Below are 26,554 nucleotides of genomic sequence, written 5' to 3' on the forward strand. Positions count from 1 at the left end.
TATGCCTTCATCACTCCAGATGGTTGACATGAGGTTACTTAGCAGCATGTTAAACCTAGGAATGCAGGTGCCTTGGTCCCAAAGCTGGCAAATGACTTGTGGAGTGGCAGGACAGAATTTGCAGTGGATTATGTGGATTTCAGCAGGACTTTTTGCAGGGTTAGCAGTTGGAGCAGTTAGCAAGCATGCTAATTACCATCCAGGGGGCAGGTCTCAGCATCAAACTGGAAAAATGACTGTTTGGAATGCCAGAGGTGGCTTGGGGGGGGGGGGATACAGAGTGTGTATAAGGAACATTCCACCAATGAGGGACTAGGTACATGCAACCCAGAGTTTGGAACCCCTAAAGTCCAAGAGGCAGGTCCCTGGCAAATTTAAACTTCATTTGTGGGGGCAAGAATTTACTGTATGGACAGACCACTCATCCCAGCAATGGTGGCAAACCTTGAAGAACATGAACACCAAACTGCAGAAATGGTTGTGGAAGATTCAAGAGTTCAACACAGGACTTGGACATATGGCTGGATGCAACATGTAGCTGCATATTTCTTTCCCAAAAAGTACGGACTCCTATAGTAGGCTCAGTTTCTATATGTGTAGTTATATACTGAATGACTTGAATGTGTATTCTCTGATGTGTAATATGTTAACTGCATGTTTTTCATAACTGGTCTGTTGGATTTTGCTACAGAGCAATCTTCATACCAAGGGATGTTCCTCTGCTCAGAATCTTGGGGGAGGAAGGTGTGAAGAAACGCCTTCAACCTGGTTGGTTCTGGGGAGTAAATTTTTTAAAAAGCTGTCCCCCCCCCCCCCCCTGTGGGCTGGAAATGAGAGGGGGAAGTCAGCCAAATCTGATGATACTTAAAGAAGAAGGAGAAGAGAAGAGATTGGATTTATACCTGGGCCTTCCAGTCGAGCATTGGAGGGAGGCAGACGTGTGGCTCTACAGCTCCATAATGATAAGTCTATGATAAGCCTCTTTGAATTTTAAATTTTTGTTTTAACCCTGAGGATTTTACCTTTTCCATCTTAACTCTCTCAACTGTAAGCAGAGTTTTTGAGGAATGCAAACCTCCCCTGCTTAACTGGATAATTAGCTGGCGTCCTCACCATCTCTACTCTGGAAGGTTGCCAAGTGGGAGCTTTGCTTACTTAGGAACTCACTACTACTATTTCCCCTCAGTTGCTCTGCAAGCTCTTCTTTTAATAACAGTGAATTTGATGTCTTTTAAACGTGGGAGAGATGCAGAGTTGTTTTTAATTACCCCATCCTTTTCTGGGCTTGCATCCAATACTCTGTCTACCAGTTAACATGGGCGTTACCAAAAGACCACGAGAAGCTGAAGATTCTCCATTACCACCTAAACAACTGAAAATATATGACTTTTATTCAGCCCAAGTGCCCACATCTAATCATTTTGAGATTTTGGCTAATTTTGATAATGAGGATGTTATTGAGCAGCCCTCACTTACACAAAAGTCTACTGACCCTCACAACATGATTAATACAAATGCAAACTCTGAGGAAGCTGCAGACAAGATTAACTCTCTAAATTCTACTGAAAGCAACAGTCCTGAAGTGGGTTCCAGAGAACTCTTTAATATAACACATTTAACAACTGTAACAGTAGACTTCATCTGTAGCCAGTTGAAACTACTTCATAATAAAATGGACTACATTATTGAGCAGCTAACTTTTAAAAGAAGCACCTTGGAACAGGGCACCCCATCTGCCAATGAATTACAGCCAAAGGAATATGATAAGCCTTTTTCACCGAGTAAGAACTTAATAAAACCCTACAAATTGATTCTCACCTCAAATAAAATTTGCCTAACTATTTGCAGCTACAGAGGACGATGCCCTGCATGGAATACTATGCAACAAACTAGGAAACATTTGAAAACATTGTTTCCAAGGGAAATGAGCCAGATTGATCTACTAGAAGTGGATCTTGTGAGTGGCAATGCCCAGATTCAGAGAGTGATATTATAATTTAATTCAACACGTATACCTCAGCTTCTATTACGATCTAAAGGTTATCTGGCATCTAAGGGAGTCTTCCTATCCCGTGTTTTTAAGAATGAGATGATCTCTCTGCTACTACCCACCAAGAAGTGTCCAACTCAACAGAATTATCCCCTGACTACAAAGGTTGACAACAATAAGTCAAATAGGGAAGAGCCAACTATGGACATAGTAGCAGGAAATAATATTCTGGAAGATAATATCAGAGATCACTTCCAATCACTTCAAGCATAAGAACAACAGGATATCCTAAAGAGACTGGATCTATTGAGGGAAGATCTCGTATTAAAACAGCCTGAATTCCAAAAGAGAAGCCAAGGGATTCCCAATAATCAAATAGAAATTTCCCAGGACACCTTACCAACAAATTCAGATCAACAAGAAGAAGCCTGTACTCCTATAATCTCCAACCATTCTCTTCAGACCAATTTTAACTCTGACAATTTGGCTTCTAATTCTACACCATCCAGCTTTCCATCTACCAATGGGTGTATATATATCAAGACTCTCAAAAACTACATGACTAAATTACAGAGCTGGGCTGACTGTCCGAAAAGTCTTCAACTAGAGACCTTCACCTCATATCTTGGAATATTGCCGGCTGGCTGAATAAATAATGTGATCCTGACTTTATCGATTTCCTTACCCATTATGATTGTATTCTACTTCAAGAAACTTGGTCAGAATTAGAAATCAATATCCCTGGATTTCTTCCATTCAACCTTGCTGCTCATAGAAATGCTTCCAGGGCCAGATTTAAAACTGGATTAAAAATTATGATTAAAGCAAATATATGTTTCGACGTAACTTTTCTTGACTCTTCCCCTCCCCTAACACAAGCTCTATTAATTCACTTAACTAATTCTAAGCTGATTCTGGTAAATGTTTATCGTCCTCCACCTGAGGACGATTTAATGCTTTTGAGCAATTGGAACAAACAATCTGATTTTATTATTTCTTTGCTTAAACGTTTCCCATGTACCCCGCTCCTTATAATGGGTGATATGAATGCACGGATAGGATCAAATAACCAAAATCTTATTTCCCCTTTAGGCTATGAAGGATTTGACCATTTACCCCTACCCCTTGCCGACATACGAATTTCTAAAGATACATTATATAATAAGGCGGGTTTACAATTTATGGAACTTTGTATTACTTATGATCTTAATATCCTAAATGGGTCACCCAGTTTCCCAAATGCAAATGAATTTACCTACTCCTCAACAACAGGTAGTAGTGTTATCAATTATTGCCTTTGTTTCTCAGAACTATGCCTACTAGTTAGCTCTTTTTCCATCGAAATCCGCACTAAGAGTGACCATCTGCCCCTCCTGCTGACACTTCATGGCAACTCTCTTATAACAAATATGCCAGTGTCTATATCCCCTGATAGTGTTTCCCAGGGCTCTGTTATAATAATCAAATGGACAACCCAAACTGACAAAGAGTTACTCTGCTTATTTCAGTCAGACAGAATGTTGGAGTTTAGAACAATTATTGCCAAAACCTGGTCTATGGAGGAGGCCAATTTAGCCTATGCTCAGAAAATTGCTTCCTGTAATTCTGTAGCCAAACCAATTTGTCCTCCTAACCCCACCTGTAATCAGTGGTTTGACTCAGAATGCAGGATTATGAAAAAACTTCTCAGGGACTCATTTAGAACTTTTAGGCAAGACAATAATTCCTGCAACCTAAAAATTTACTCTGCACACAAGTAGATATATCATAGCCTTATCACCGAGGGAAAAACGTTTTATAAACAAAAATGGGACCATTTGCTGAATATAATTAAAAGCAAAGACTGTAAACTATTCTGGCAAATGCTCTCTGGTTACTTGAAAAATAATTCAGCCCCGGCTGTGATTACACCTACTCCTCAAAAATGGGTTGATTATTATTTTGAAATATTTAATGACCAAGATATTTCAATAGAGTGCAGAGAAGAATTTACCTTTTCAACCAATCCAGAATGGTCTCCTGTAAGTCCCGAAGAAATAATTGATTTAATCTCTGAATTGAAGATTGGCAAGGCCCCTGGTTTAGATGGTATTCCAGCTGAACTCTTTAAGAAGTATGTGGACTGGTGGCCATTCCACTGGCAAACCTATTTACTCTTATAGATCAAAACGGAAACATCCCTGAGTCCTGGTTAAGATCATTAATATGCCCAATATATAAAAAAGGTAATTCGGCTTCCCCTGGAAACTATCGCCCAATCAGTCTACTCACCATCTCATGTAAGCTGTATTCTAAACATCTTGAACGTCTCCTGTTAAATAAGTTAACTAAAGAAAAGATCATTGGCCTGTAACAAATTGGTTTCCTCAAAGGGAAATCTACAATTGATCATTGTTTCACCCTTGCCTCCTTGGCAGATAAATATATGAAGCCTAAAAGAGGGAAATTGTATACAGCCTTTATTGATTTAAAGGGCGCTTTCGACTCAGTCACCAAAGATCTGCTATGGGAAAACTTATAACTCTGGGGATGGAACCATGCCTACTTTTCTTAATCAAGAAACTACATGATGCTACCTCAGATGTTATTAAAGTATCCCCTGATGGTCAACTCTCTTCTAGTTTCCCAATTACTAAGGGAATAAAACAGGACTGTGTTCTTGCCCCTTATCTCTTTAATCTGTTTCGGAATGATTTGAACCAACATATGTCCATTGTGAATGACCACCCTCCCTTCTAGAACAATTAGCAGTGCCTTTACTGCTATACGCTGATGACACTGTTATTCTTTCACATACCAGAATTGGCCTCCAAAAATACTTGAAAGCCTTTCATCAATACTGTAGATTGAATCAACTGGTAATTAATTATGAAAAATCAAAAATCCTGGTTTTTTCAAAGAGCTGGCCCCTGTGTAAATGGTGCATTGATACAGAAGAAATTGAACAAGTGAAGGCTTACAAGTATTTGGGAATTACCTTTAACTACAACCTTAGATGGTCAACGCATCGTAATAGAGCTGTAAATCTAGTAAGTTGTTCTCTGGCACAAATTAAAAAGTTCTGTTTCTTAGGAGGTACCCAGTTCATTCCAGCAACTCTGAAAATTTACAATGCTAAAATCCTCCCTCAGTTGCTATATGGAATACCTTTGTAGATTGGAGCCTTTAGTCCCTGCATGGAGAATGTGCAATCATCATTCTGCCATCAGATTTTAGGTGCTCCCAAATGTGTCCTCTACTCATCCATTTGTGCAGAGCTAGGTTTACACCTCCTAGAAACCAGAGCCTGGATTATGGCTTTTAAATACTGGTTAAAAATTCATTTCAGAATGGATTCAGGAAGTTTATTACACTACCTGATGAAAGACAGGCATAGCATTAATTGGCTCTCTACATTTACCCACAAACTACAAAAACTTGTTATTGCGGTGGACACTCTTTTCTTATGTGATGAATTATATATCTTAAGAACAATCCAATTTAGGCTTATGGATCACGAATACCAAAAGTGTTCCCCTCACATTCCCCAGTTTTCTCTGCAGCCAGTCTAGGTATACCCCAAAGACATGGGAAGATACCCCATTATTTTTTTACTTTAGACTCCCCATTCCATCATCAGACTTTTACTTTGGTGCATTTAAATGCCTTCCCATCAACAGTTCTCTATGGTAGGTTTAGACAGATACCTCTCCAAAATAGATTATGCCCATGTGAATTAGGAGTCCTTGATTCTATATCCCATATTATTTTAGAATGTCCTCTCCTGGCCTCACAACGTAGACAATTTTTAGCTGAATATCTCCAACACAATGTATTTACTAAAAGGAAAATTCTATCCTACCTTTTAGAAGATGTTAATCCCCATATTACTACTTGTGTTGCGAACTTCTTAGTAGAAGCCTATAAAATTAAATCTAGGCATACTACTGTATTTTAATTGCTGGGTGCCTATGCTTGATTAGTATTATTGGCTGCTATTTTAATTGATTGTTAAATCAATTGTTCTTATTATATTTCAGGCCTTTGTACCTGCTTTTGATTGTGAATCATTATTGCTCTTATGCCAATAACAACAATAATAATAAGAGCCAGTTTGGTGTAGTGGTTAAGTGTGCGGACTCTTATCTGGGAAAACCGGGTTTGATTCCCCACTCCTCCCCTTGCAGCTGCTGGAATGGCCTTGGGTCAGCCATAGCTCTGGCAGAGGTTGTCCTTGAAAGGGCAGCTGCTGTGAGAGCCCTCTCCAGCCCCACCCACCTCACAGGGTGCCTGTTGTGGGGGAGGAAGGTAAAGGAGATTGTGAGCCGCTCTGAGACTCTTCGGAGTGGAGGGCGAGATATAAATCTAATATCTTCTTTTTCTTCTTCTTCTAATAATAATAACTTTTTATTTATATCCCGCCCTCCCCACCAAGGCAGGCTCAGGGCGGCTCACAACACACAAATGCAATACACAGTAAAACCATACTACACAATAATTACACTTAGATAAAACCATCATTTAAATTGACTTATATTAAATTAACGTTATGGTGCTATAACTCAGATCTTCTATAAAATTCAGTGGATAAAAACATCTTCAGCGAATCTATCTTGGCTCAGCATTAAGTGAAGGCCATTTTAAAGAGAAAGGTCTTGCAGGCCCTTCGGAATTGGTCCAAACACTGCAGGGCCTGTATTTCCTCTGGGAGTTGGTTCCACAGAGTGGGGCTGCAATAGAGAAAGCCTGTTCCTGAGTAGTCTTCAATTTGGCCTCCCTTGGCCCAGGGATATTCAGCTGGTTCTTTCCAGCTGACCTCAGCGCTCCCTGAACAATAAAGGTCTGAACTTTGAACTTTGAACTTCGGATTTATACTCCCACCCTTCACCATCAGAGCAGCTTACAATCCCCTTTCCCTTCCCCTCCTCACAATAGACACCCTGTGAGGTAGGTAGGAGTGCGAGCTCTAAAAGAAACTGCTCCTTCCAGAATAGCTTGGACAGATTTATGACTGACCCAAAGCCACTCCAGCAGTTGAATGTGGAAGAGTGAGTAATTAAACCTGGTTCTCCCAGATAAGAGTCCACACATTTAGACCGATTCCCCACTAGCCTTGACCCAGTCTCACATTCTTCTTCTCTGCAGGCCTTCCGTCCGATTTCACACAAGCTTCCCCGGGGCTGCAACTTGCTCTGTTTCTTTCACGTGGCAAGCAGAAACCAGTTTTTAGAGGATCTTGCTTGCTGCATGAAAGAGGCGGAGTGAGTTGCAGCCCACGTGCAGCTTGTGAGAAATTGGAAGGAAGCCCCACGGAAAAGAAGAGCGTGAGACCAGGACAAAGCTACTGTGGAATCGGTCTTAATCACTACACTAAAGTGGCTTAAATCCAGTGATGGGAGCTGTGAATGGGCAAGCAAGATCTTTCTGCAAACTTGAACAATGCCTCAGGTTTGTAGAAGAATCTTAACTCATTAAAAAAATACCATTGGGGTTTAAAAACACCAAAAGGATCAAAGGCACACCTGTAGCTTTAACAAATACGTTCCATCAGTGGCTGTTGCTAGGCAGCCATAGCACTCCAATGCTTGGTTTCTGTGAGTAAAAGATGGGGGAGGTCCTTTCTAGAGCTGCTTTGGTCTTTGAGGGAAGAGTCATCAGGGTCAGACCTGGCTAGCATTGCCAGCTCCAGGCTGGGAAATTCCTGGAGATTTTGTGGTAGAATCTGAGGAGGGACAGGGTTTGGGGAGGGGAGAGGCCTCAGCTGGATATAATGCCATACAATCCACCCTCCAGAGCAGCCATTTTTTCCAGGGGAACTGATCTCCGTTGTCTGGAGTTCAGGTGTAATTCCAGGAGGCCTCCAATTCCTACTTGGAGGTTGGCAAACCTAGACCTGGTAGCAATCTCTGGATGACTTGATAACACCTGACTTGCATTACTCAATTAGGCCTGGCTGCTTGCTACTGTTCAACAGCAGCCACCCTATAAAAGCCAGTGTGGTGTAGTGGCTAAAGCTTCAGAGTAGGGACTGTGAGACCCAGATTTGAATCCCCATTTACCTGTGGAAGCTCACTGTTTGACTTTGGACCAGTACATGTCATACCTCTCAAGTTGTTGTTTAGATAAAAAAGGAGTATAGGAGAATAATATATGCTACTTTGGTCCCTACTGTGGAGAAAGGGTAAAAAATTATTTGCCTCCAGAGCTTTTTTTTGAGCAGCAACGCACAGGAATGCAGTTCCAGCTGGCTTGGTGTCAGGGGTGTGGCCTAATATGCAAATGCATTCCTGCTGGGCTTTTTCTACAAAAAAGCCCTCCTCGCCTCACTACCAGGCCAGCATCTTTTCTTCTTCCCATCCCTGTTGCTGCTGTCATCCCCAGAGCCACCATGGCTCCCCCAACTGCCAACAATACTGGCAGGCCCAGTATAGTTTCCAGTTTTGCTGGGGGCCCTCCACAGCTTCCCCTATCACTGCTACAGAAGCTGGTTCCACCATTCTCCCACCAACCCCCCCCCCCATTATTGTTGCAAATCATGTGAGTCCTAGCATGCATCCCAGCCTCCATTAGGGTTGCCAAGTCCAATTCAAAAATATCTGGGGACTTTGGGGGTGGAGCCAGGAGCAAGGGTGTGACAAGCATAATTGAACTCCAAGGGAGTTCTGGCCATCACATTTAAAGGGACAGCACACCTTTTTAAATGCCTTCCTTCCATAGGAAATAATGGATAGGGGTACCTTCTTTTGGGGTTCATAGAATTGGACCCCCTGGTCCAATCATTTTGAAACTTGGGGGTTATTTTGGGGAGAGGCACTAGATGGTATACTGAAAATTTGGTGCCTCTACCTCAAAAAACAGCCCCCCCAGAGCCCACGATACCTCCAGATCAATTCCCCATTATACTCTATGAGAATCAATCTCCACATAGGGAGACATTTCCCTCCCCAATTTCTGGTGACTCTGAAGCGAGGGATTGGCATCTCTACACACGAGTTGCTGCCAACTTCTTCAAAGTAACACAGACACACCATCCCAAGAGGAAGCCTTTCCAATCGGAGACTGAAGCCTCCGGAGGTGGAAAGTCACATGGTGGCTGTGTGGGTGGTGTTTCCCCCTGCTGGCCAGCTGACTGGGGGCAGGAAGGAATCTGGGAAAGCAGGAGAACCCCCGCTGGGAGCTGAGGATTAGCAAGCCTTGCTTCCATTGGTGAGCTCGCCATCAATGGTCTCCTGATCACTCCCCATCCTTTCCACTGCTGCCTCCTGGAGAAGGTATGTTTATTGTCTATACATGGCAGACAATGGTTGGGGGCAATTTAAACACACACACACTCACGAATTTTTTAGTTTCAGTTTTTGCTGCAAACCTGAGGAGCAGGGCCGTATCTAGGTGGAGTAGAGGGAGGTGCTTGCCCTGGGTGCCGACGAGGGGGGGGGGGTTGCCAAATTGGGTATGGAGTCCATTGTATTCTATGGGACCATAAGATAGAATGGCCCATTAGGGGGTGCCATTTTTTCATTTTGCCCCCCCTGAAAAAACATGTAGATCCGGTCCTGCTGAGGAGTCCCCCAAGTTTCCAGAAACATCTGTTTAATGTCAGTATGTGAGAGAACCAGTGTGGTGTAGTGATAAGAGGGTTGGACTGGTGTCTGGAAATCCCCAGGTTTGAATCCCCATTCATGCCATGGAAACACACTAGGTAACCTTGCTCTAATCACATTCTTTCAACCTAACCTACCTCACAGGGTTGTTGTGTGGATAAAATGGAGGATAGCAGAATGAGGTTACCCACTCTAGGTCCTTACTGGGGAGAAAGGCAGAGTATAAACAAAATAAATAAATAAATGCGGGTCCGATCTGCAGATTTACATATCCACAGATCAGCCCAGATATATAGATGATGATATGGTGATAAGGTTGAAAATTACAGAGGGTAAAGAATGATATGATGATATGGTGATAAGGTTGAAAATTACAGAGGGTAAAGAATGATATGGAACAAAACCTGCATGTGACACTGTGTATATATTTGCAAGTACTGAAACTGCTAGAAACAGGATGTACCTTTTGGCACTCATGAATGAACACAACGTTAACTAAATAGTTTGGCTGAGCCATAACTGAAATCACAAGATAGTAAATTAAGAGTTGCAGTACACATTTCAGCATGTAAGTATTTAACTGTACCGAATGCCTTAAAATTCAGTTATCATTACCTAGTTGACAAGTGCGCAGCTAAACTGATTAATCTAAATTCTGATGTTCTTGAAAATATATGACTGGGCTACAGTACTCTGCCCTCTATTCACAGTGCTTACTGTGATGTGCTCCTCCTGAAGTAACTTTTGGAGGCTTCAGATATTCCAAAATGCTGTGGCAGGATTGCTGATAAGAACACATTGCAGTAATCATGTTATTCCTGTACTTAAAAACATTTATTTGTCTTATAATGAGGGGGGATCCTTCTCCATGTGCCCTCCCCCACCTTCTGAAAGGAGAATGGTCTCCCCCTTGAATTATGTCTGATATGTTCTCTGTGTGTGTGTGTGTTCTGGCATGCAGTGAAGATAGGGTTGCCAGATCCCAGTCCAGCCAGGAAATCCCCCAGTCTTCGGGGCTCCAATCCACTAGCCCAAAGCTGGCAGTTGGAGAAAATCTATCCCAGACAGGAACACTGTCATGTGACATATTTGATGCGATGACATCACTTCCACGTGATCTTGTCACCAGCGTCAGATGATGTCATCTTGTCACTATCACTTGGAAGTGATGTCATCTTGTCACCAGCATCAGATGATGTCATCTTGTCACCAGCATCAGATGATGCCATCTTGTCACCAGCGTCACTCTGGGGTTTGGGCAAAATCTGTTATGTAGCAAAAAAACACTAGTTTTTGTCCAAAACCTAGAGTGCCATGTGTGATGTCAGCAGCACGATGATGTCACTTCTGAGTCACATGGCAGAAGACTCCAGGATTGGGTCCAGGATCCTCCTGCCAGCAGTGAGGTAGGACCTGGCAACCCTAAGTGAAGATGTTGCTGTGGGTGAGCTTATTTGGTTGATTTATTGAAATACATCTGTGGTCCTTTTGTTGCGTTTTTAAAGATCCACCTAATGTATTATTTCAAATTTAGCTTTATTGATTGAGCAGTAACTTAGGCATCTTGACTCTAATTAGCTTTTCTTGACAATTAGTCCCACCCCCCCACACCTGTATGTAATATCTGAGGAAAATTGTTTAAATGAATCTGAAGGAGTGTACATGTACACGTACTATGTCTCTCAGTTCTCATTTATACGTAGAACTGAATTTTGTTTGTCTTGAAGGTGCTGCTAAACTCAATTTTTGTTCTCACATCAGTTTGTTAATTCTTGTGTTTGTATGCTAATTTACTGCCATTCACTGATCTTGATCCAATCTTAGCTATAATCACCCAGTACTTATGCTTCTTGACTCTTAATGGCCCTTCCTGACAACCAACCTTCCCTCCCCCTCTCTTCCTATATGTAATAGTTGAGGGAATTCTGTTTCACTGTATCTGAGGAAGTGCGCTTGCACACAAAAGCTTATAGCCTGAATAGAACTTTGTTGGTCTTAAAGATGCCACTGGACTCAAACTTTGTTTTGCTGCTTCAGACCAACATGGCTACTCCACCTGAATACTTCTTAGCTAGTTAGCCTAGAACTAGTATGTCTTAGGCCTGTATTTCCCACCAGAGAAAAGGTGGTATATATATATTTGTGGCTGATCTCGTATTTAGGTAGTGATTAAGATTATTTTATACGTGTTATATGACTGTTTAAAATATATTGCCAGATGTTCTGTACTTGAGGAAAAACAGAAGAGAGATTGAATTACATTGAGTTAAATTAAATATTTTCTGTGTCAACAAAAGTAAGCTTTCTTGGTAATGTGTATTAAATGTTTAGGGGAAGCAGGAAATCTTCTTGGATTTCGAACTAAAATATCTCACTCTCCCTGCCTTGGTTTTCCTGTCTGTAATATTCCGGTAAACTCCATTAATATTAGCAGAATGATCAATGTTTAGTTTGAAAATACACTGTTAAAGTTCATGTCTAAAGTGCATCATGCCCCTCTCCCCATGTCTCAATAACAGAGTAGCCGTGTGCATACATATGACCAAATCTCCTATTATGAATGTATCTGTCCATAAGGTTAGTCTCCAAGTACAAATGATCAGTATAAGATAAGAAATACTTTGTATTTGAAAACAGGATCATATGTCAGTCATATATAACATTAACAACTCATCTTAGCTGTGTGATGATAATGCATAGACAATTCAGAACTGTACACCACTATATAAAATTTTACCAGGCAGATTTTGCATAATAAATAAAATGTATTATATAATGAAGCAAAGTAGAAATTGCCATGATAACTAGGTGCATTTTACCTGTTGAGCAGTTTAGCCATATCAGGACTATGTGTATTTTGCACTTAATAAGCAATAATTCTGTGCCAAGGTAACCAACATTTTGTGATACCAACCATACCTCCTATGGAATTGCACACATTATAAATTGCGTTTATTCTGCTTCTGCTAATCATTTGGGAGGGCCAGGAAACTATGCAAGAAACGGAATACTAAGGGCAAAGTCCTAACAATTAGCAAGATTCTAGAATTAACCTCTTCCCACCATACATTATTTCTCAGCAGCCCCGTAGCCAGGATTGGGGGGGCCTGATTTTTTTCAGGGAGCACATAGTGGCCTCAACCTCCATGGCCTTCTCTCCTACCACCGCTGAGGAGAAAAGCTGCCAGCTCGCTGCCATACAGCCTCCCCCCTCCCCACAGCTGCCCCAAAGTGATCCCTTTCCACCCCTCTTCCAGCAGCTCTGGTGGGGAGGTTTAGATACATGCTGCATGCTCCAGCTAGGCAAGCCCAGCAGGCCGGGGGGGGGGGGTGGAAGGCGCCACCAAGTCGCAACTGACTTCTGGGGCTACAAGACCTCCAATTCGGATTTCTTCCTGTCAGAGGGCAAGCCGAGGCTGCCCAAGCGCAGCTTCCACCCTCGCTCGGGTGGCCAGCGAGACCAGGCCAGAAAACCCCTGCAGATGAACATCACCTCCCCACTGATACCCAGCCCCAGACTGCAGCCGGGACCTCCACTTGTGTGTGCCAGCCTACCCTACCCTGCCCTACCTACAATGGAGCCATCCGCTCCCTATCCCCACCGCCCAACTTGAGGGCCAGAAGCAACACAGAGCGTAAGTTTCAGTCCTGGGCTCCGAAAGTGCCCCATTGTTTCTGCCTGCTGAGGGGTCAGAGAATTCTTCCGGCCCCTAAGCAAGCAGAAGCAACAGTGTATGATGATGGCAGAATAGAGAAGGATGCAGCCAAGGCACTGGAGGCTGGTTAGGGGCCCCAGGTTAGGGAACCCTGCCTAGCAGTCGGGGCTGTGCCCCCACAGGCCCCCTCATAGCTATGGGCCTGTTTCTTAGTTTTATTAGGAAATTACAAGTTTAATTTCCACAACCATAAGAAGAAACATTAATCCCTTGTGATTTCAATGGGAGGCCTTGCTTTAAAAATTAAAAGTGATAGTTTTATATTGCCAAATGCCACACATGTATGGAAAAAAATAGTTTGGATCATAATTGCACATTTAAATATTAAAGCATAGTTAGGACTTTGAATGATATTTTGACCTATTCTAAAATGTATATTGTAGACCCAAATAAATTATTTGAATACGAATAGAGACTAAATTATTGTCCCAGCTGATATTGCCTTGCAGCAGACAAATAAATACTGTAATGCTTACCCTTCTAGGTTGAGTAAAAGAAAGTGGTATGTGTTGACTTGCTAACTGGTCCTATTGGAGATGCTTTCCGTTCCACAGTTCTCATTTTCTTATGAAATAAGAACTGAGATTTTGCTAGTCTCTATAATGGCACTAAGTGGGGGTATAACCATAAAACATCTGCAGTAGTGTTGAGGAAACTACCCAAGATAGGAGCTGGGGAAAGTACACCACGACATCATCTGGATGCAGCCCCATAGCCAGAATTTTTTGGGTGGGGGGCCCCAGAGGATAAAATTTTGGGTGGAGAAGCCGTGGGGCTTCGTTGCGTCTTCCAGTGGCCAGCCGCCCAGCCCCAACTCTCTCTCTTGTGCTCTTTCTCTCTCTGTAGCTCTCTCTTGCTCTCTCACTCGCTGTGTGTGTCTCTCTCTCCTGCTCTCAGTCTCACTCTCTCATTCGCTTTTGCTGTTGCTCTCTCTCCTGCTCTCTCACTCGCTATTGCTCTCTCTCGTATTTTTCTCTCACTCACTGAAGCTCTCTCTTTTGTGCTTTCTGTCGCTCTCTCTCTGTCACTCTTGCTGTAACTATCTCTCGTGCTCTCTCACTTGCTCTTATGCTCTCTCTCTCGCTGTCACTCTCTCTCTCCTGAACTCACTCATTCACTCACTCTTTCTCTCTCTTGTACTGTCTTGTGCAGGGGGTGGGGGGAGAAATAACCTGGAAATGGAGGGGCCCTACAGAGGGAAGGGGGGTTTACATAGAGTGACCTCCCCACCCCTCCATAGCTATGGGCCTTTCTGGATGCTTCCTTCCCCATTCCTAGTCACCAGCTGTGGAAGAGATGGACTTCAGAATGAGTTCTGGCACTTCCCCTGCTCTTGTGGTGCCCTACAGCTAATCAGCAATATACACAACTCAATCGTTATAGTGACAAATTACTATGTAAAAAAGTGCATATACAAATTACAAGAACAATTCATGAAATTTCTTCCAAAAGGAATCCCGATGTGCAGGCTGCCGACTTTAAAAGTCCTGTTTCAATTGTCACTCTTCCAGCAAAGGGCGCTCCATTAAATCTCAAAAAAGACGTCCCCGTTCAATGATGCTTACTGATGATCTTCCTGATGCATTCCTCACTGCTAAGTATTTTTTATATATAATGATATGGGAATATAAATTCTCCAGGAAAATTTTCAATTCAGACGGCCTTGAAAATTTTCCTGGAGAATTAGTCCTGCCATTTAGTTTGGGAGATGTTTCTGTGCTTTCTCAGTGCAGAATAAACCCCTAGTTCTGTTCTATCTGTTGATAAGTCAACAGATAGAACATTCCCTTTTCCCCATCCTTGGCACTTCAATTGTAGCCAAAGGCTTCTTGTAATTTAGTTGATGTTCCAATGACTGCAAGCTATCATCACAGTACCCATACTCGTTCTCAATAACATGATAAGGCACATTAAAAACAAAAACCCCTGTTATATAGCATAGTTTTATTAAGCAGGGGTGAAGTAAGATGCCAAGTGGAAAACAATTTGATCCAAATAATACCTTCTCTGGGAGGTCCAGTAGCTTCTTTATGACTTTGAGGCAGATGTACTTGTGGTAACTTTTGACTTTAGCATGAAGAAGCAGAAGACACACAGCCTTTTCTCTTTCTGCTGCTTGTTTTATTCTGCTTAATGTTATCTTATTAACTTATTATCACAGGCTCTCAGTATCATTATTTCCTGCTCAGCACTATGAAAAGCAGTAGGGTTGCCAGAGCCGGCATGTGGGAGTAGGCGGCCACTTAGAGCACCACCCCACCTGGGGTCGCTGCTGGGCGCCCCCCATGAGCCAGGCGGGGGCTCGTGTCCTGCGCACCTTGAAAGGTGAGCAGGAGGTGACCATCAGCTCCCCGCCCCCCCCCCATCAGCCTTCCTGTGCTGCAGAAAGGCTGAGTGGAGGAAGGGGCTTGTGTCCCGCGTGCCTTGCTAGCCTGGACTATCCAGGTATATAAAAATAAAGGACCCGATTTATTGATAGATATTTTCTGTTCCCTTAATTTTTCCTAAAATACAGAAATTGAAACAGGACAGTGTTCTTGGGATTGTGCTGTCAGTCATGACTAGCTGAAACTGATCTGGAGCCATAGAGGGCTATGTCCAAATGTTAAATACCAAGGATTTCATCAACTGGAGGTCCATGATAACAACGCTCAAAGAGATGTTAATTGAGACAGTCTTTTAAAGCGAGTCTTTTAGAGCCAATTTTAAGAACATCAAAAAGTGTCCTCTGTCTGTCATGGCCATTTTAGTATGCATGAGGAGGATGAGGAGGGAATCCATTCTGACTCCCAGAAGCAGTTACAAGTATGTGGCACTGAACTCACCAGAATGACTCCCAATTTGGAAAACAAGGGAGTGGATTTTTTCTAATAGCTTGTAGCTCCAAGAACTATATAGTTTATCTTTAATTACCATCTTTAGGGATAGGTAAGCGTCAAGGTTTAGAGGATTGTGTTTTGTTCATATTTCATTTTATCTTTTGTGTTTGAAGATGCAGTTTGTGGTTTGTATTTTTTATTAAAATGCTTGTCATTTTTAATGCAAACATTCTGATAGCTGTGACATGTTTGAACCTTGTTCAGTCCATATGTACTAGAAGCAGAAAGGGGAGGGAATAGCGATTTAACTCCACTTCTCTAGAGTGTTCAGCATAACGGGCACTTTCACACATGCTAAATAATGCAATTCAATCCACTCCAGCAACTGTTTGCAAGTGGATTTTGCCATTTTACAGAGCGAAATCCAGTTGCAAAGTGAATTAAAATTGGATTGAAAGTGTGTTATTTACTGTGTGTGAAATAGGCTATATAACTGTGTTGTCCCTTGTGAGTATTCAGCACAGAAGAGGGAGAAGCCAACATGGAGCTATGCCTTTAAGCCACAAAGTAGCCTATGGTGCCTGAGCTCTAACCTTCAGTCTGGATGCCTAAAAGGAAAACTGGTTAGCTGGTGGAGTCAAAGATACCCAGACAAGGTATGAGCGGGGAAGGACAGAGAGGGAGAGAGGGAGAAACCTTGCTCTGCACAAAGCCCAGGGCAGCTGTGCATTTTCCTCTCATCAGCACCAGACAGAAGTATGTGCTCACAAGTCCCGTTTCCCCACAAAGACTTACTTTCAGGAAAGAATTCTTACAATGGCAGTGCCAGAGAGCGGTTTTAAGCAGATCTACTCAGAATTCTACAAGTCTATTCAATGGGGCTTGTTCCCAGGACAGTGTTCTTGGGATTGTGCTGTCAGTCATGACTAGCTTAAACTGTTCTGGGGCCACAGAAAGCTAATTCCAAACATTGTGGTTCATTTAAATAATATTTGTTGTTGTACAATATCTATGAAAATGTGTTGGAATCCAAAATGCATGTGAATTTTGCAGGTAAGATTTACGATTAAGAAGAGGTAGGAATGTGGCCTCCTGCTTGCAGAACTTCAGTAGATTCTGCTTGTGTGCATTTTGCTTTTAATTTGTATTCTTCACCTGGATCCTTATCCACCACAGTATGTGCTTTCTGGGAAAATTTCACATGCCTTGTTTAACTTGTTCCTTTTGACTTATATTTAATAAACAAAATTTTAAAAGAACCCCATGTTAATTTTGTGTCCCAGTACTAGTAGATATTTAATTAGGGGGAAGTATAGCTTAAATGTTGTATTCAAACAAATTCCAAACTTTCTATGGAAATCATTTTTAAAAATAATACTTTTGACATTTTAACGACAATGTAGCATGTGCTTCCTTTATGTTATTTAAAAGAACATCTAAAGGCACAGAAAACTATTGACTCAATATTCGTTGTTGGGTATACACATGTTCACTTATATTTTTCAGTTCATCATACTGTAACCTTGCACTTAACCTTTTCAATATCAATTGATGTAGCAGATTTAATATTATTTCTAGGCAGATCATTTTGATTATATTAATCTCACTCTTCAATACGATTTAGTATCTTTTTAAAAAGTTAGCATATCTAGTATTTATTGGATTCTCATGTTTTACAGGAGATGCACGGCTGAGAGATCAGACAGGGGTTCTCTCTGAACGACGTGGTTCCTACCCATTTATAGACTTCCGTCTTCTCAACAGTAAGTACATCACTGCTTGGGAAGTAGGATAATACGGGAACATTAAGATGACAATTGGAGTTGTATTTATCTTACATACACACACAAAGTAAGAAGTATTTTCTACACTCCATGTCCATACTAATTATGTTCTATTTTTACTTTGTAGATGCTTTTTTTCATTTGTTTTCACTGTGTATATATGCTCAATGAATACCCTAAGTACTGTTTAATGTAATTGCTACTGCTGAAGTAAGGCAAAGTCAGGATGCTGGTGAAATTTAACCATCATCTGTTAGTCTTCATTGGGTCTACCGTCTACACATTTTGCCAGGTCCCTCCTGGCAACAGATGGTGGATGGGGGGGACTTAGCAGAAGGGAGACCCAAGTTATGTTGCTGGTGATCAGGGCTTTTTTTTCTGGAAAAAGAGGTGCTGGAACTCTCAAGAGGGAATGAAGGAGAAACACACAGATGCCTCTCATTAACTTTTAAACATTTTTTGTTCTCAGCATTTTTTGTTTCCAGAAAGAGATTCCGGAACTCTGTTCCACCGTGTTCCCCCAGAATGAAAGCCCTGCTGGTGATCCAGCAGCATCATTTCTGGCATGTACCAGAAGTGATGTCATCATACTGGCATATCCCAGCAACATTCTAGTATTTGGACAACAACTCTATGGTAAAACTGGCTTCTAACATAGATTTTTTGCCCAAATACTAATGTCACCTGGACATCACCAACGTTATGACATTACTTCCAGTATATGCCAGAGGTAATGCCACCACATTGACAGTGGTGTAGCCTGGGTTTTCCTCCTACCCCCCCTGGAAAGTCCTCCCGCTGGCCAGCTGATTGGTAGTGGGGGTGAGTCCTGTGAGGGGACTTCCCCCGTCTTCAGTGGGGGCTGGCAACCTTGATGTATGTTCATTTATGTTCTGCATGGTTGAGGAAATTCTGTTTCACTGTATCTGAAGAAGTGTGCTTGAATAAAACTTTGTTGGTCTTAAAAATGCCACTGAACTCAAACTTTGCTCTTATGTTCTGCAGTTCATCATACCTTAACCTTTCACTTATGATCTACTTTTTAAAAAACCTCTTCCCAACATTCATCTTCCTACAGCCACATTCTAGTGCCTATTATTGTGCTTTCCATTATTGACATGAAGCATGAGTATAGGAAAATACAGTATACAGTTGCATAAGAGCTCATGCACATTCCTCTTCAGCGTATCTTCCCATAAATGTAGGAACATGACTTTCAGTGTTAGTTAGTTTATTAGATTTGTATCCTGCCCTCCCCGCTAAAGCAGGCTCAGGGCGGCTCACAGTACGCAATAAAATCACAATAACAATTAAAATAAATGTTAATTAAACAGTTAAAACAATTAAACAATTAAAAACAATCTGGTGCTTTCTATTGGTATGAAGCATTTCTGTTGATTGAGCAAAACAACAGTCATTGGCTATGATAAAGCTGTTTAACTGATCTTTGAACAGTGTTTTCAGAGGATGGAATTCTTGGGCAGTCCATGGATCTAGATTTGGAGGTGGTTTGTGCAAATTATGCCTTCCATAATGGAACAGTCATGGGAGCCATTCTGTAATGGCTGACAGAAAAAGCTGTAGGTATGATGGAAAAGCCTCAGATCTGCAGTTACCAGCATTTGAAATGGACTTCAGGAGGTGCTGAAGATATAATCAGATTAGATAGTACTGACTGCAAATTAGATACACCAGAGGCTATTAGGGTAGAAAAACAAAAATGGCTACTGCCTCTCCTGAATATATAAAAGCCAGCACTAATCAAAACAAACATGCCCTTCCTATGGTTAACCCCCCCCCCCCCCCAGATGCTGGTAGTTCTCATAGTAGCAGTTTTAGATACTAAACTGGGTAAAGAGACCATAGAAGTCAGCTTTAGCAGCATTGTATAGTGGATGGTGGATATGCTTTTGCTTCTCTTAGTCTTTTTTTTCCCTTTTAAATCTTAAGAGAAAAATGTAGAATCTTTGCACCTTCCTGATATTTGATATGTGTTTGTTGTGGGGGGGGAGACTAAGAAGGTTAAATAAGGTAGATTAAATGTGCTATTAAATCTCTAGTGCCAGATTCCAAGAAGTTTTAGAAGGAATTCTGATTACCGTAGTTCTAGAACATTTATGAAGTCACTTTCCTTCCATAAATTTGTGGGATTCTGGAGCATGATTCATCCATATAACGTTCCAAGTGTTTTACAGTTTTTTATTCTGTGAGGAAGAGCCATGGATTTTATAAACTAAACAGAGCCCCATCTGTGGAGATAACAAGGCACTCTGTACAGTGTCTAGTGTAAATTTCAAGTGTTCCAGTATTGAACATTTACTTCATTCACTTTTTCTTTTATTGGCGCTTAGCCTAGCTTGGCTTTTACCAAAGGATTCTTACTGGTAAGGCAACAATAATTTAATTCTCTGATTGACTTAAGTTGTTTAGTGAGTCACTGAACCAGATCCTTTGAGTGACTCATGCTTGGCAATTAAAATTATCCTTCATTACCCTATGATGTAGTCTGTCAATGACTGATGCAGCACATTTCTTGACTGCATTAATTAGGATCAAGAGGGAATTCCATACAGCGCAGTTGCACTGGATTCGTGAATCACAGCACAGCACAGCAATTAGGATCAAGAGGGAATTCCATACAGCGCAATTGCACTGGATTCATGAATCACAGCACAGCACAGTGTGAAGAGACCTGGATGTGCCCCCCACCTCCCATTTACAATTCAGTAAACAACTGAAACAATTCAGTTTACAACTGTTATTAAGCATCAAAAAGCTTTATCCCAACCAGGAGCTTAGATTTAGGAACAATCTTAATTTACTCCACTGTCACATCAGAAAAACAGAGAAAGCCCCACATCCTATATTATTTTCACACAACAAAATTTTCCTGCAACCCATTTTGTTGGTGTGGTTCTGCCACTGCAGTGATATGCTGCCTGCAAGCAGGCCCCCTTTCTGCTTTGCACATACTTACAGATGCCAACAGTTTAGGGAGGAAGAGCTGTTGAAACAGTACAGAGAACGGGTACATATAGGGGCATGGGGAATCATTTGCAGCACTCACAGACTGAGGCAACAATTCTGCATTATTCTTTTCCTTAGCTTCCTTTTGTATAAAGTGCCCATTGTGTGATTCCCCACTTGTGTTCTGTATGTTCCTGATGTGAGACCAGAGAGATGTAGCTGTGTGCCCTGTCATCTGAGAGATAGGTATCCTGTCTGGTTGTGATGTACTGCTTACGAAAGCTGTGATTAGCTGCAGGTTTAGTTGTGTCCTTAGTTGCACTGTGGTTTAGAGGCATTTTTGTTGTGGTTACTTGGGACCTCTGTATTTTCAGTCTCCTATTTCATTCTTCTACTGGAGTTTTCCCAGTTGCACCAGTACATGGGACAGGGAGCAAGTTGGGAAGGCTTTAGATACTGACTAAGCCCCTTTTATCTCCCAGTTCACCCCTGATGACATGCCAGCACCAGGGTTATCTTGGTGCTCTGTGGCACCTGTGTGACTTGGCACTAGCATATTTCTAGATACGTTGCCATACCATCAAGTTAGACTCACACACTAACACAATCTTGTTTTTCACCACAAAATGAGCAATAATATTTAACACCTGATTAAAAATCCCCAAAACAGAAGGAGCACTAGAAGCACCCCCCACCCCCGGCTGATGATAATGGTCAGAGAATTTCAAATGGCAGTGAGTTTAAGTTTTAAGGCTTAAGGCTTATTGGATTTATATCCCACCCTCCCCGCCGAAGCAGGCTCAGGGCGGCTCACAACCAGCAAAATAAGAACAATTTAACAGATAAACAATAAGACAAGTTAAACAATTAAAATGGTTAAGAACAAGTAAAATATTGGAATGTTTGGTGAATTGGAATGTTTAGTGCTGGGAGAAAACATAGACATTGTGGGAATTTCAGAAACTTGGTGGAATGAGGAGAATCAGTGGGACACGGTGATTCCTGGATATAAGCTATATCGGAAGGATAGGGAGGGAAGGGTTGGAGGTGGGGTGGCTCTGTATGTCAGAGAGGATATACGGTCCAGTAAGGCTGAGATCAGAGAATTAGATTCACTTTTAGAAATGCTTTGGGTTGAAATAGAGGGCCCAAAAGGAAATTTAACTATGGGAGTTTGTTATCGCCCACCAAATCAAAAGAGAGAGGACGATTATAATATGATGGAAGGCTTAAAGATAGCGGCTAAACGTAAAAACTGTGTTGTAATAGGTGATTTTAACTACCCGCAGATTGATTGGGTCAATATGTGTTCTGGTCGAGAGAAAGAGATTGAGTTTCTTGATGCTCTCAATGACTGTGCTATGGAGCAGATGGTCTCAGAACCTACCAGGGTTGGGGCGATCCTGGATTTGGTCCTAAGTAATGCCCAAGACTTGGTGAGAGATGTAAAAGTGATTGCGCCGCTTGGGAGCAGTGACCATAATGTTATTGATTTCACCGTTTGTATAAATAGGGAGTTGTCCAAAAAGACCACCACAACCACGTTTAACTTTAAAAGGGGTAAATACACTGAGATGAGGAGGCATGTGAGGAAGAAACTGAAAGGAAAGGTACATACGGTCAAAACCCTTGAGAAAGCTTGGACGCTATTTAAAACTATAATCCTAGAAGCTCAGATAAAATACATACCACAAGTTAGGAAAGGCACAAACAGGCATAAGAAAAGGCCTGCGTGGTTAACAAATAAAGTAACGGAAGCTGTAAAAGGTAAGAAGGACTCCTTTAAGCGGTGGAAAACCAGTCCAAGTGAGATTAGTAAAAGGGAACACAGGCTGTGGCAAATCAAATGCAAGACTGTGATCAGGCAGGCAAAAAGGGACTATGAGGAGCATATTGCAAAAAACATAAAGACCAACAATAAAACTTTCTTCAAATATATTAGAAGTAGGAAACCAGCCAGGGAGGCAGTGGGGCCCTTGGATGACCATGGGGTAAAAGGATTACTGAAGGAGGATAGGGAAATGGCTGAAAAGCTAAATGAATTTTTTGCCTCCGTCTTCACTGTAGAAGACGAGAACTTTTTGCCCGCCCCAGAACCACTAATTTTGGAAGGGGTGTTGAAAGACCTGAGTCAGATTGAGGTGACAAATGAGGAGGTCCTACAACTGATAGACAAATTAAAAACTAATAAGTCACCGGGTCCGGATGGCATACATCCGAGAGTTCTGAAGGAACTCAAAGTTGAACTTGTGGATCTTCTAACAAAAATCTGTAATCTTTCATTGAAATCTGCCTCCATTCCTGAGGACTGGAAGGTAGCAAATGTCACCCCCATCTTTAAAAAAGGTTCCAGAGGAGATCCGGGAAACTACAGGCCAGTCAGTCTGACTTCAATACCGGGAAAGTTGGTAGAAACCATTATCAAGGACAGAATGAGTAGGCACATTGATGAACACGGGTTATTGAGGAAGACTCAGCATGGGTTCTGCAAGGGAAGATCTTGCCTCACTAACCTGTTGCATTTCTTTGAGGGGGTGAACAAACATGTGGACAAAGGAGACCCGATAGATGTTGTTTACCTTGACTTCCAGAAAGCTTTTGATAAAGTTCCTCATCAAAGGCTCCTTAGAAAGCTTGAGAATCATGGAGTAAAAGGACAGGTCCTCTTGTGGATCAAAAACTGGCTGAGTAATAGGAAGCAGAGAGTGAGTATAAATGGGCAGTCTTCGCAGTGGAGGACGGTAAGCAGTGGGGTGCCGCAGGGCTCGGTACTGGGTCCCATGCTTTTTAACTTGTTCATAAATGATTTAGAGTTCGGAGTGAGCAGTGAAGTGGCCAAGTTTGCGGATGACACTAAATTGTTCAGGGTGGTGAGAACCAGAGAGGATTGTGAGGAACTCCAAAGGGATCTGTTGAGGCTGGGTGAGTGGGCGTCAACGTGGCAGATGCGGTTCAATGTGGCCAAGTGCAAAGTAATGCACATTGGGGCTAAGAATCCCAGCTACAAATACAAGTTGATGGGGTGTGAACTGGCAGAGACTGATCAAGAGAGAGATCTTGGGGTCATGATAGATAACTCACTGAAAGTGTCAAGACAGTGTGCGTTTGCAATAAAAAAGGCCAATGCCATGCTGGGAATTATTAGGAAGGGAATTGAAAACAAATCAGCCAGTATCATAATGCCCCTGTATAAATCGATGGTGCGGTCTCATTTGGAGTACTGTGTGCAGTTCTGGTCGCCGCACCTCAAAAAGGATATTATAGCTTTAGAGAAGGTGCAGAGAAGGGCAACTAGAATGATTAAAGGGCTGGAGCACTTTCCCTATGAAGAAAGGTTGAAACGCTTGGGACTCTTTAGCTTGGAGAAACGTCGACTGCGGCGTGACATGATAGAGGTTTACAAGATAATGCATGGAATGGAGAAAGTAGAGAAAGAAGTACTTTTCTCCCTTTCTCACAATACAAGAACTCGTGGGCATTCGATGAAATTGCTGAGCAGACAGGTTAAGACGGATAAAAGGAAGTACTTCTTCACCCAAAGGGTGATTAACATGTGGAATTCACTGCCACAGGAGGTGGTGGCGGCCACAAGTATAGCCACCTTCAAGAGGGGTTTAGATAAAAATATGGAGCACAGGTCCATCAGTGGCTATTAGCCACAGTGTATGGAGCACAGGTCCACCAGTGGCTATTAGCCACAGTGTATGTGTGTATATAACATTTTTTGCCACTGTGTGACACAGAGTGTTGGACTTGATGGGCCGTTGGCCTGATCCAACATGGCTTCTCTTATGTTCTTATGTTCTTATGTTCTTAAAACAGTCTGGTGCTAATTGTATCTGATATTTTCTTGCTTCAGATAGCATTAGGCTTCCCAAACCTCCCGCTCTGGCGGGAGACTTCTGGGTTCGCAGCCTCCTCTCCCGCTCTTCAAAACTCTGGAAGCGGGGGTGGGGGGTGGAGGGGGGGGAGAACATACCTTTAGGCTTCATGTTGTAGAGCTCCTGAGCCATTTGCAAAATGTCTGCCCCTTTAAGGCTGGGCAGGAAGCAGGAAGCAGAAAGGGCTTCTGAGAACGGCCCCTCCCTTTCTTTGCTTTCGTTTTCACAGGAAGTAGAGTTGTCCGGAGGAAGATCTGGTAAGTGTGTGTGTGTGTGAGAGGGAGGGGGCAGGGGATTCCCTAGTTTGGAGGCCCTCCCCCCCTTTAGAAAGCGTGGGGGAGGGAAATGTCTACTAGGCACTCTATTATTCCCTATGGAGAACGATTCCCATAGGGAATAATAGGAAATTGATCAGTGGGTATTGGGGGCTCTGGGGGGGCTATTTTTTGAGGTAGAGGCACCAAATTTTTAGTATAGCATCTAGTGCCTCTCCCCAAAATACCCCCCAAGTTTCAAAACGATTGGACCAGAGGGTCCGATTCTATGAGCCCCAAAATATGGTGCCCCTATCCTTAATTATTTCCTATGGAAGAAAGGCATTTTAAAAGGTGTGCTGTCTCTTTAAATGTGATGGCAAGAACTCCCTTGGAGTTCAATTATGCTTGTCACATCCTTGTTCTTGGCTCCACCCCAAAGTCTCCTGGCTCCGCCCCCAAAGTCCCCAGATTTTTCTTTAATTGGACTTGGCAACCCTAGATAGCATTCAATCTATATTTGATGTATCTCAGTCACCCCATATAAATCCTTCAATGTCAAATTAACAGCCTGCCAGAATAGAGTTGTCTTACAGGCCTTGCAGAACTGGGCGAGGTCCTGCAAGGTCTTAGCTTCTTCTGGTAGTTGATTCCACCAATAGGGAGCAGCAATGGAGAAGGCCTGCTCTCTGGTGGACTGTAGTCTAGCCTCCCTCGGCCCAGGGATCGCTAATAGATTTTTCGTCCCAGATCTAAGTACCCTCTGGGGAATGTGTGGGGAGAGACGGTCCCTAAAGTAAGCAAGTCCTCAGCCAAATATTAAAGGTAATAACCAGCACCTTGTAGCAAATCCAGTATACTATTGTCAGCCAATGCAGTTTCCGCAGCCCTGGCTGTATGTGCTCCCACTTGGGGAGCCCCAGTAACAGCCTGGTTGCCGCATCCTGCACTAGCTGCAGTTTCCGGGTTTGAGACAGGGGCAGCCCCATGTAGAGGGCATTACAGTAGTCCAATCTTGAGGTGACGGTTGCATGGATCACGGTTATCACTGTATAGGACAGAAGCTTCCTCCACCAACCAGCTGGTCTGCGGTGGAGAGGAGCCCCCAAAACTGGGGATCCCCCACTGGGACCTGGGTGATGACAACCGTATGCAACAAACCCTGTACTCTAGGGTTGCCATATTTTGAAAAGCAAAAAAAGGACGTATTTCCCAAATGACTACTTCAAACAAGTTATCTCTATGACAAATCTCATTTTAAATACTCCTACTATTTAAGCTAATAATTGTTATTAACTAGGAATATTCCTAACCTTCCAACCCAAACAAGAGGACATGTGTAACCCTACTCTATTAAGTGGAAAAGTATGGAGAGGAAGTTCCAAGCTGCCACCAAATAATCTGTACCAAACAGTAATCCTCCTGGCCACTCATCAGTCCTAAAAGGGCTGTTCTGAAGGCCAAGCTGTTTCACAGTAAACCATCAGTCATCCAGGATTTAATCTTAGATATTTTTAAACCAAAATTGTATGTGCATTCTAGAGATTTGATTGGGTGAAGATG

The 26,554-nt window shown here is 42.4% G+C and overlaps 1 protein-coding gene across 2 annotated transcripts in view; it reads left to right on the forward strand.

Annotated features, from left to right (window-relative positions):
• Nucleotides 1-26,554, forward strand: part of PDE7B (phosphodiesterase 7B) — a 290,956-nt gene that overhangs the window by 211,544 nt on the left and 52,858 nt on the right. For both annotated transcript variants that reach the window (XM_060239898.1, XM_060239890.1), the window contains one exon: nucleotides 17,785-17,868. In XM_060239898.1, the coding sequence (XP_060095881.1) occupies nucleotides 17,785-17,868 (84 nt within the window). The remainder of the gene's footprint in view (nucleotides 1-17,784; nucleotides 17,869-26,554) is intronic.

Source organism: Heteronotia binoei, chromosome 1, assembly GCF_032191835.1.
Source record: "Heteronotia binoei isolate CCM8104 ecotype False Entrance Well chromosome 1, APGP_CSIRO_Hbin_v1, whole genome shotgun sequence".
NCBI lineage: Eukaryota > Metazoa > Chordata > Lepidosauria > Squamata > Gekkonidae > Heteronotia > Heteronotia binoei.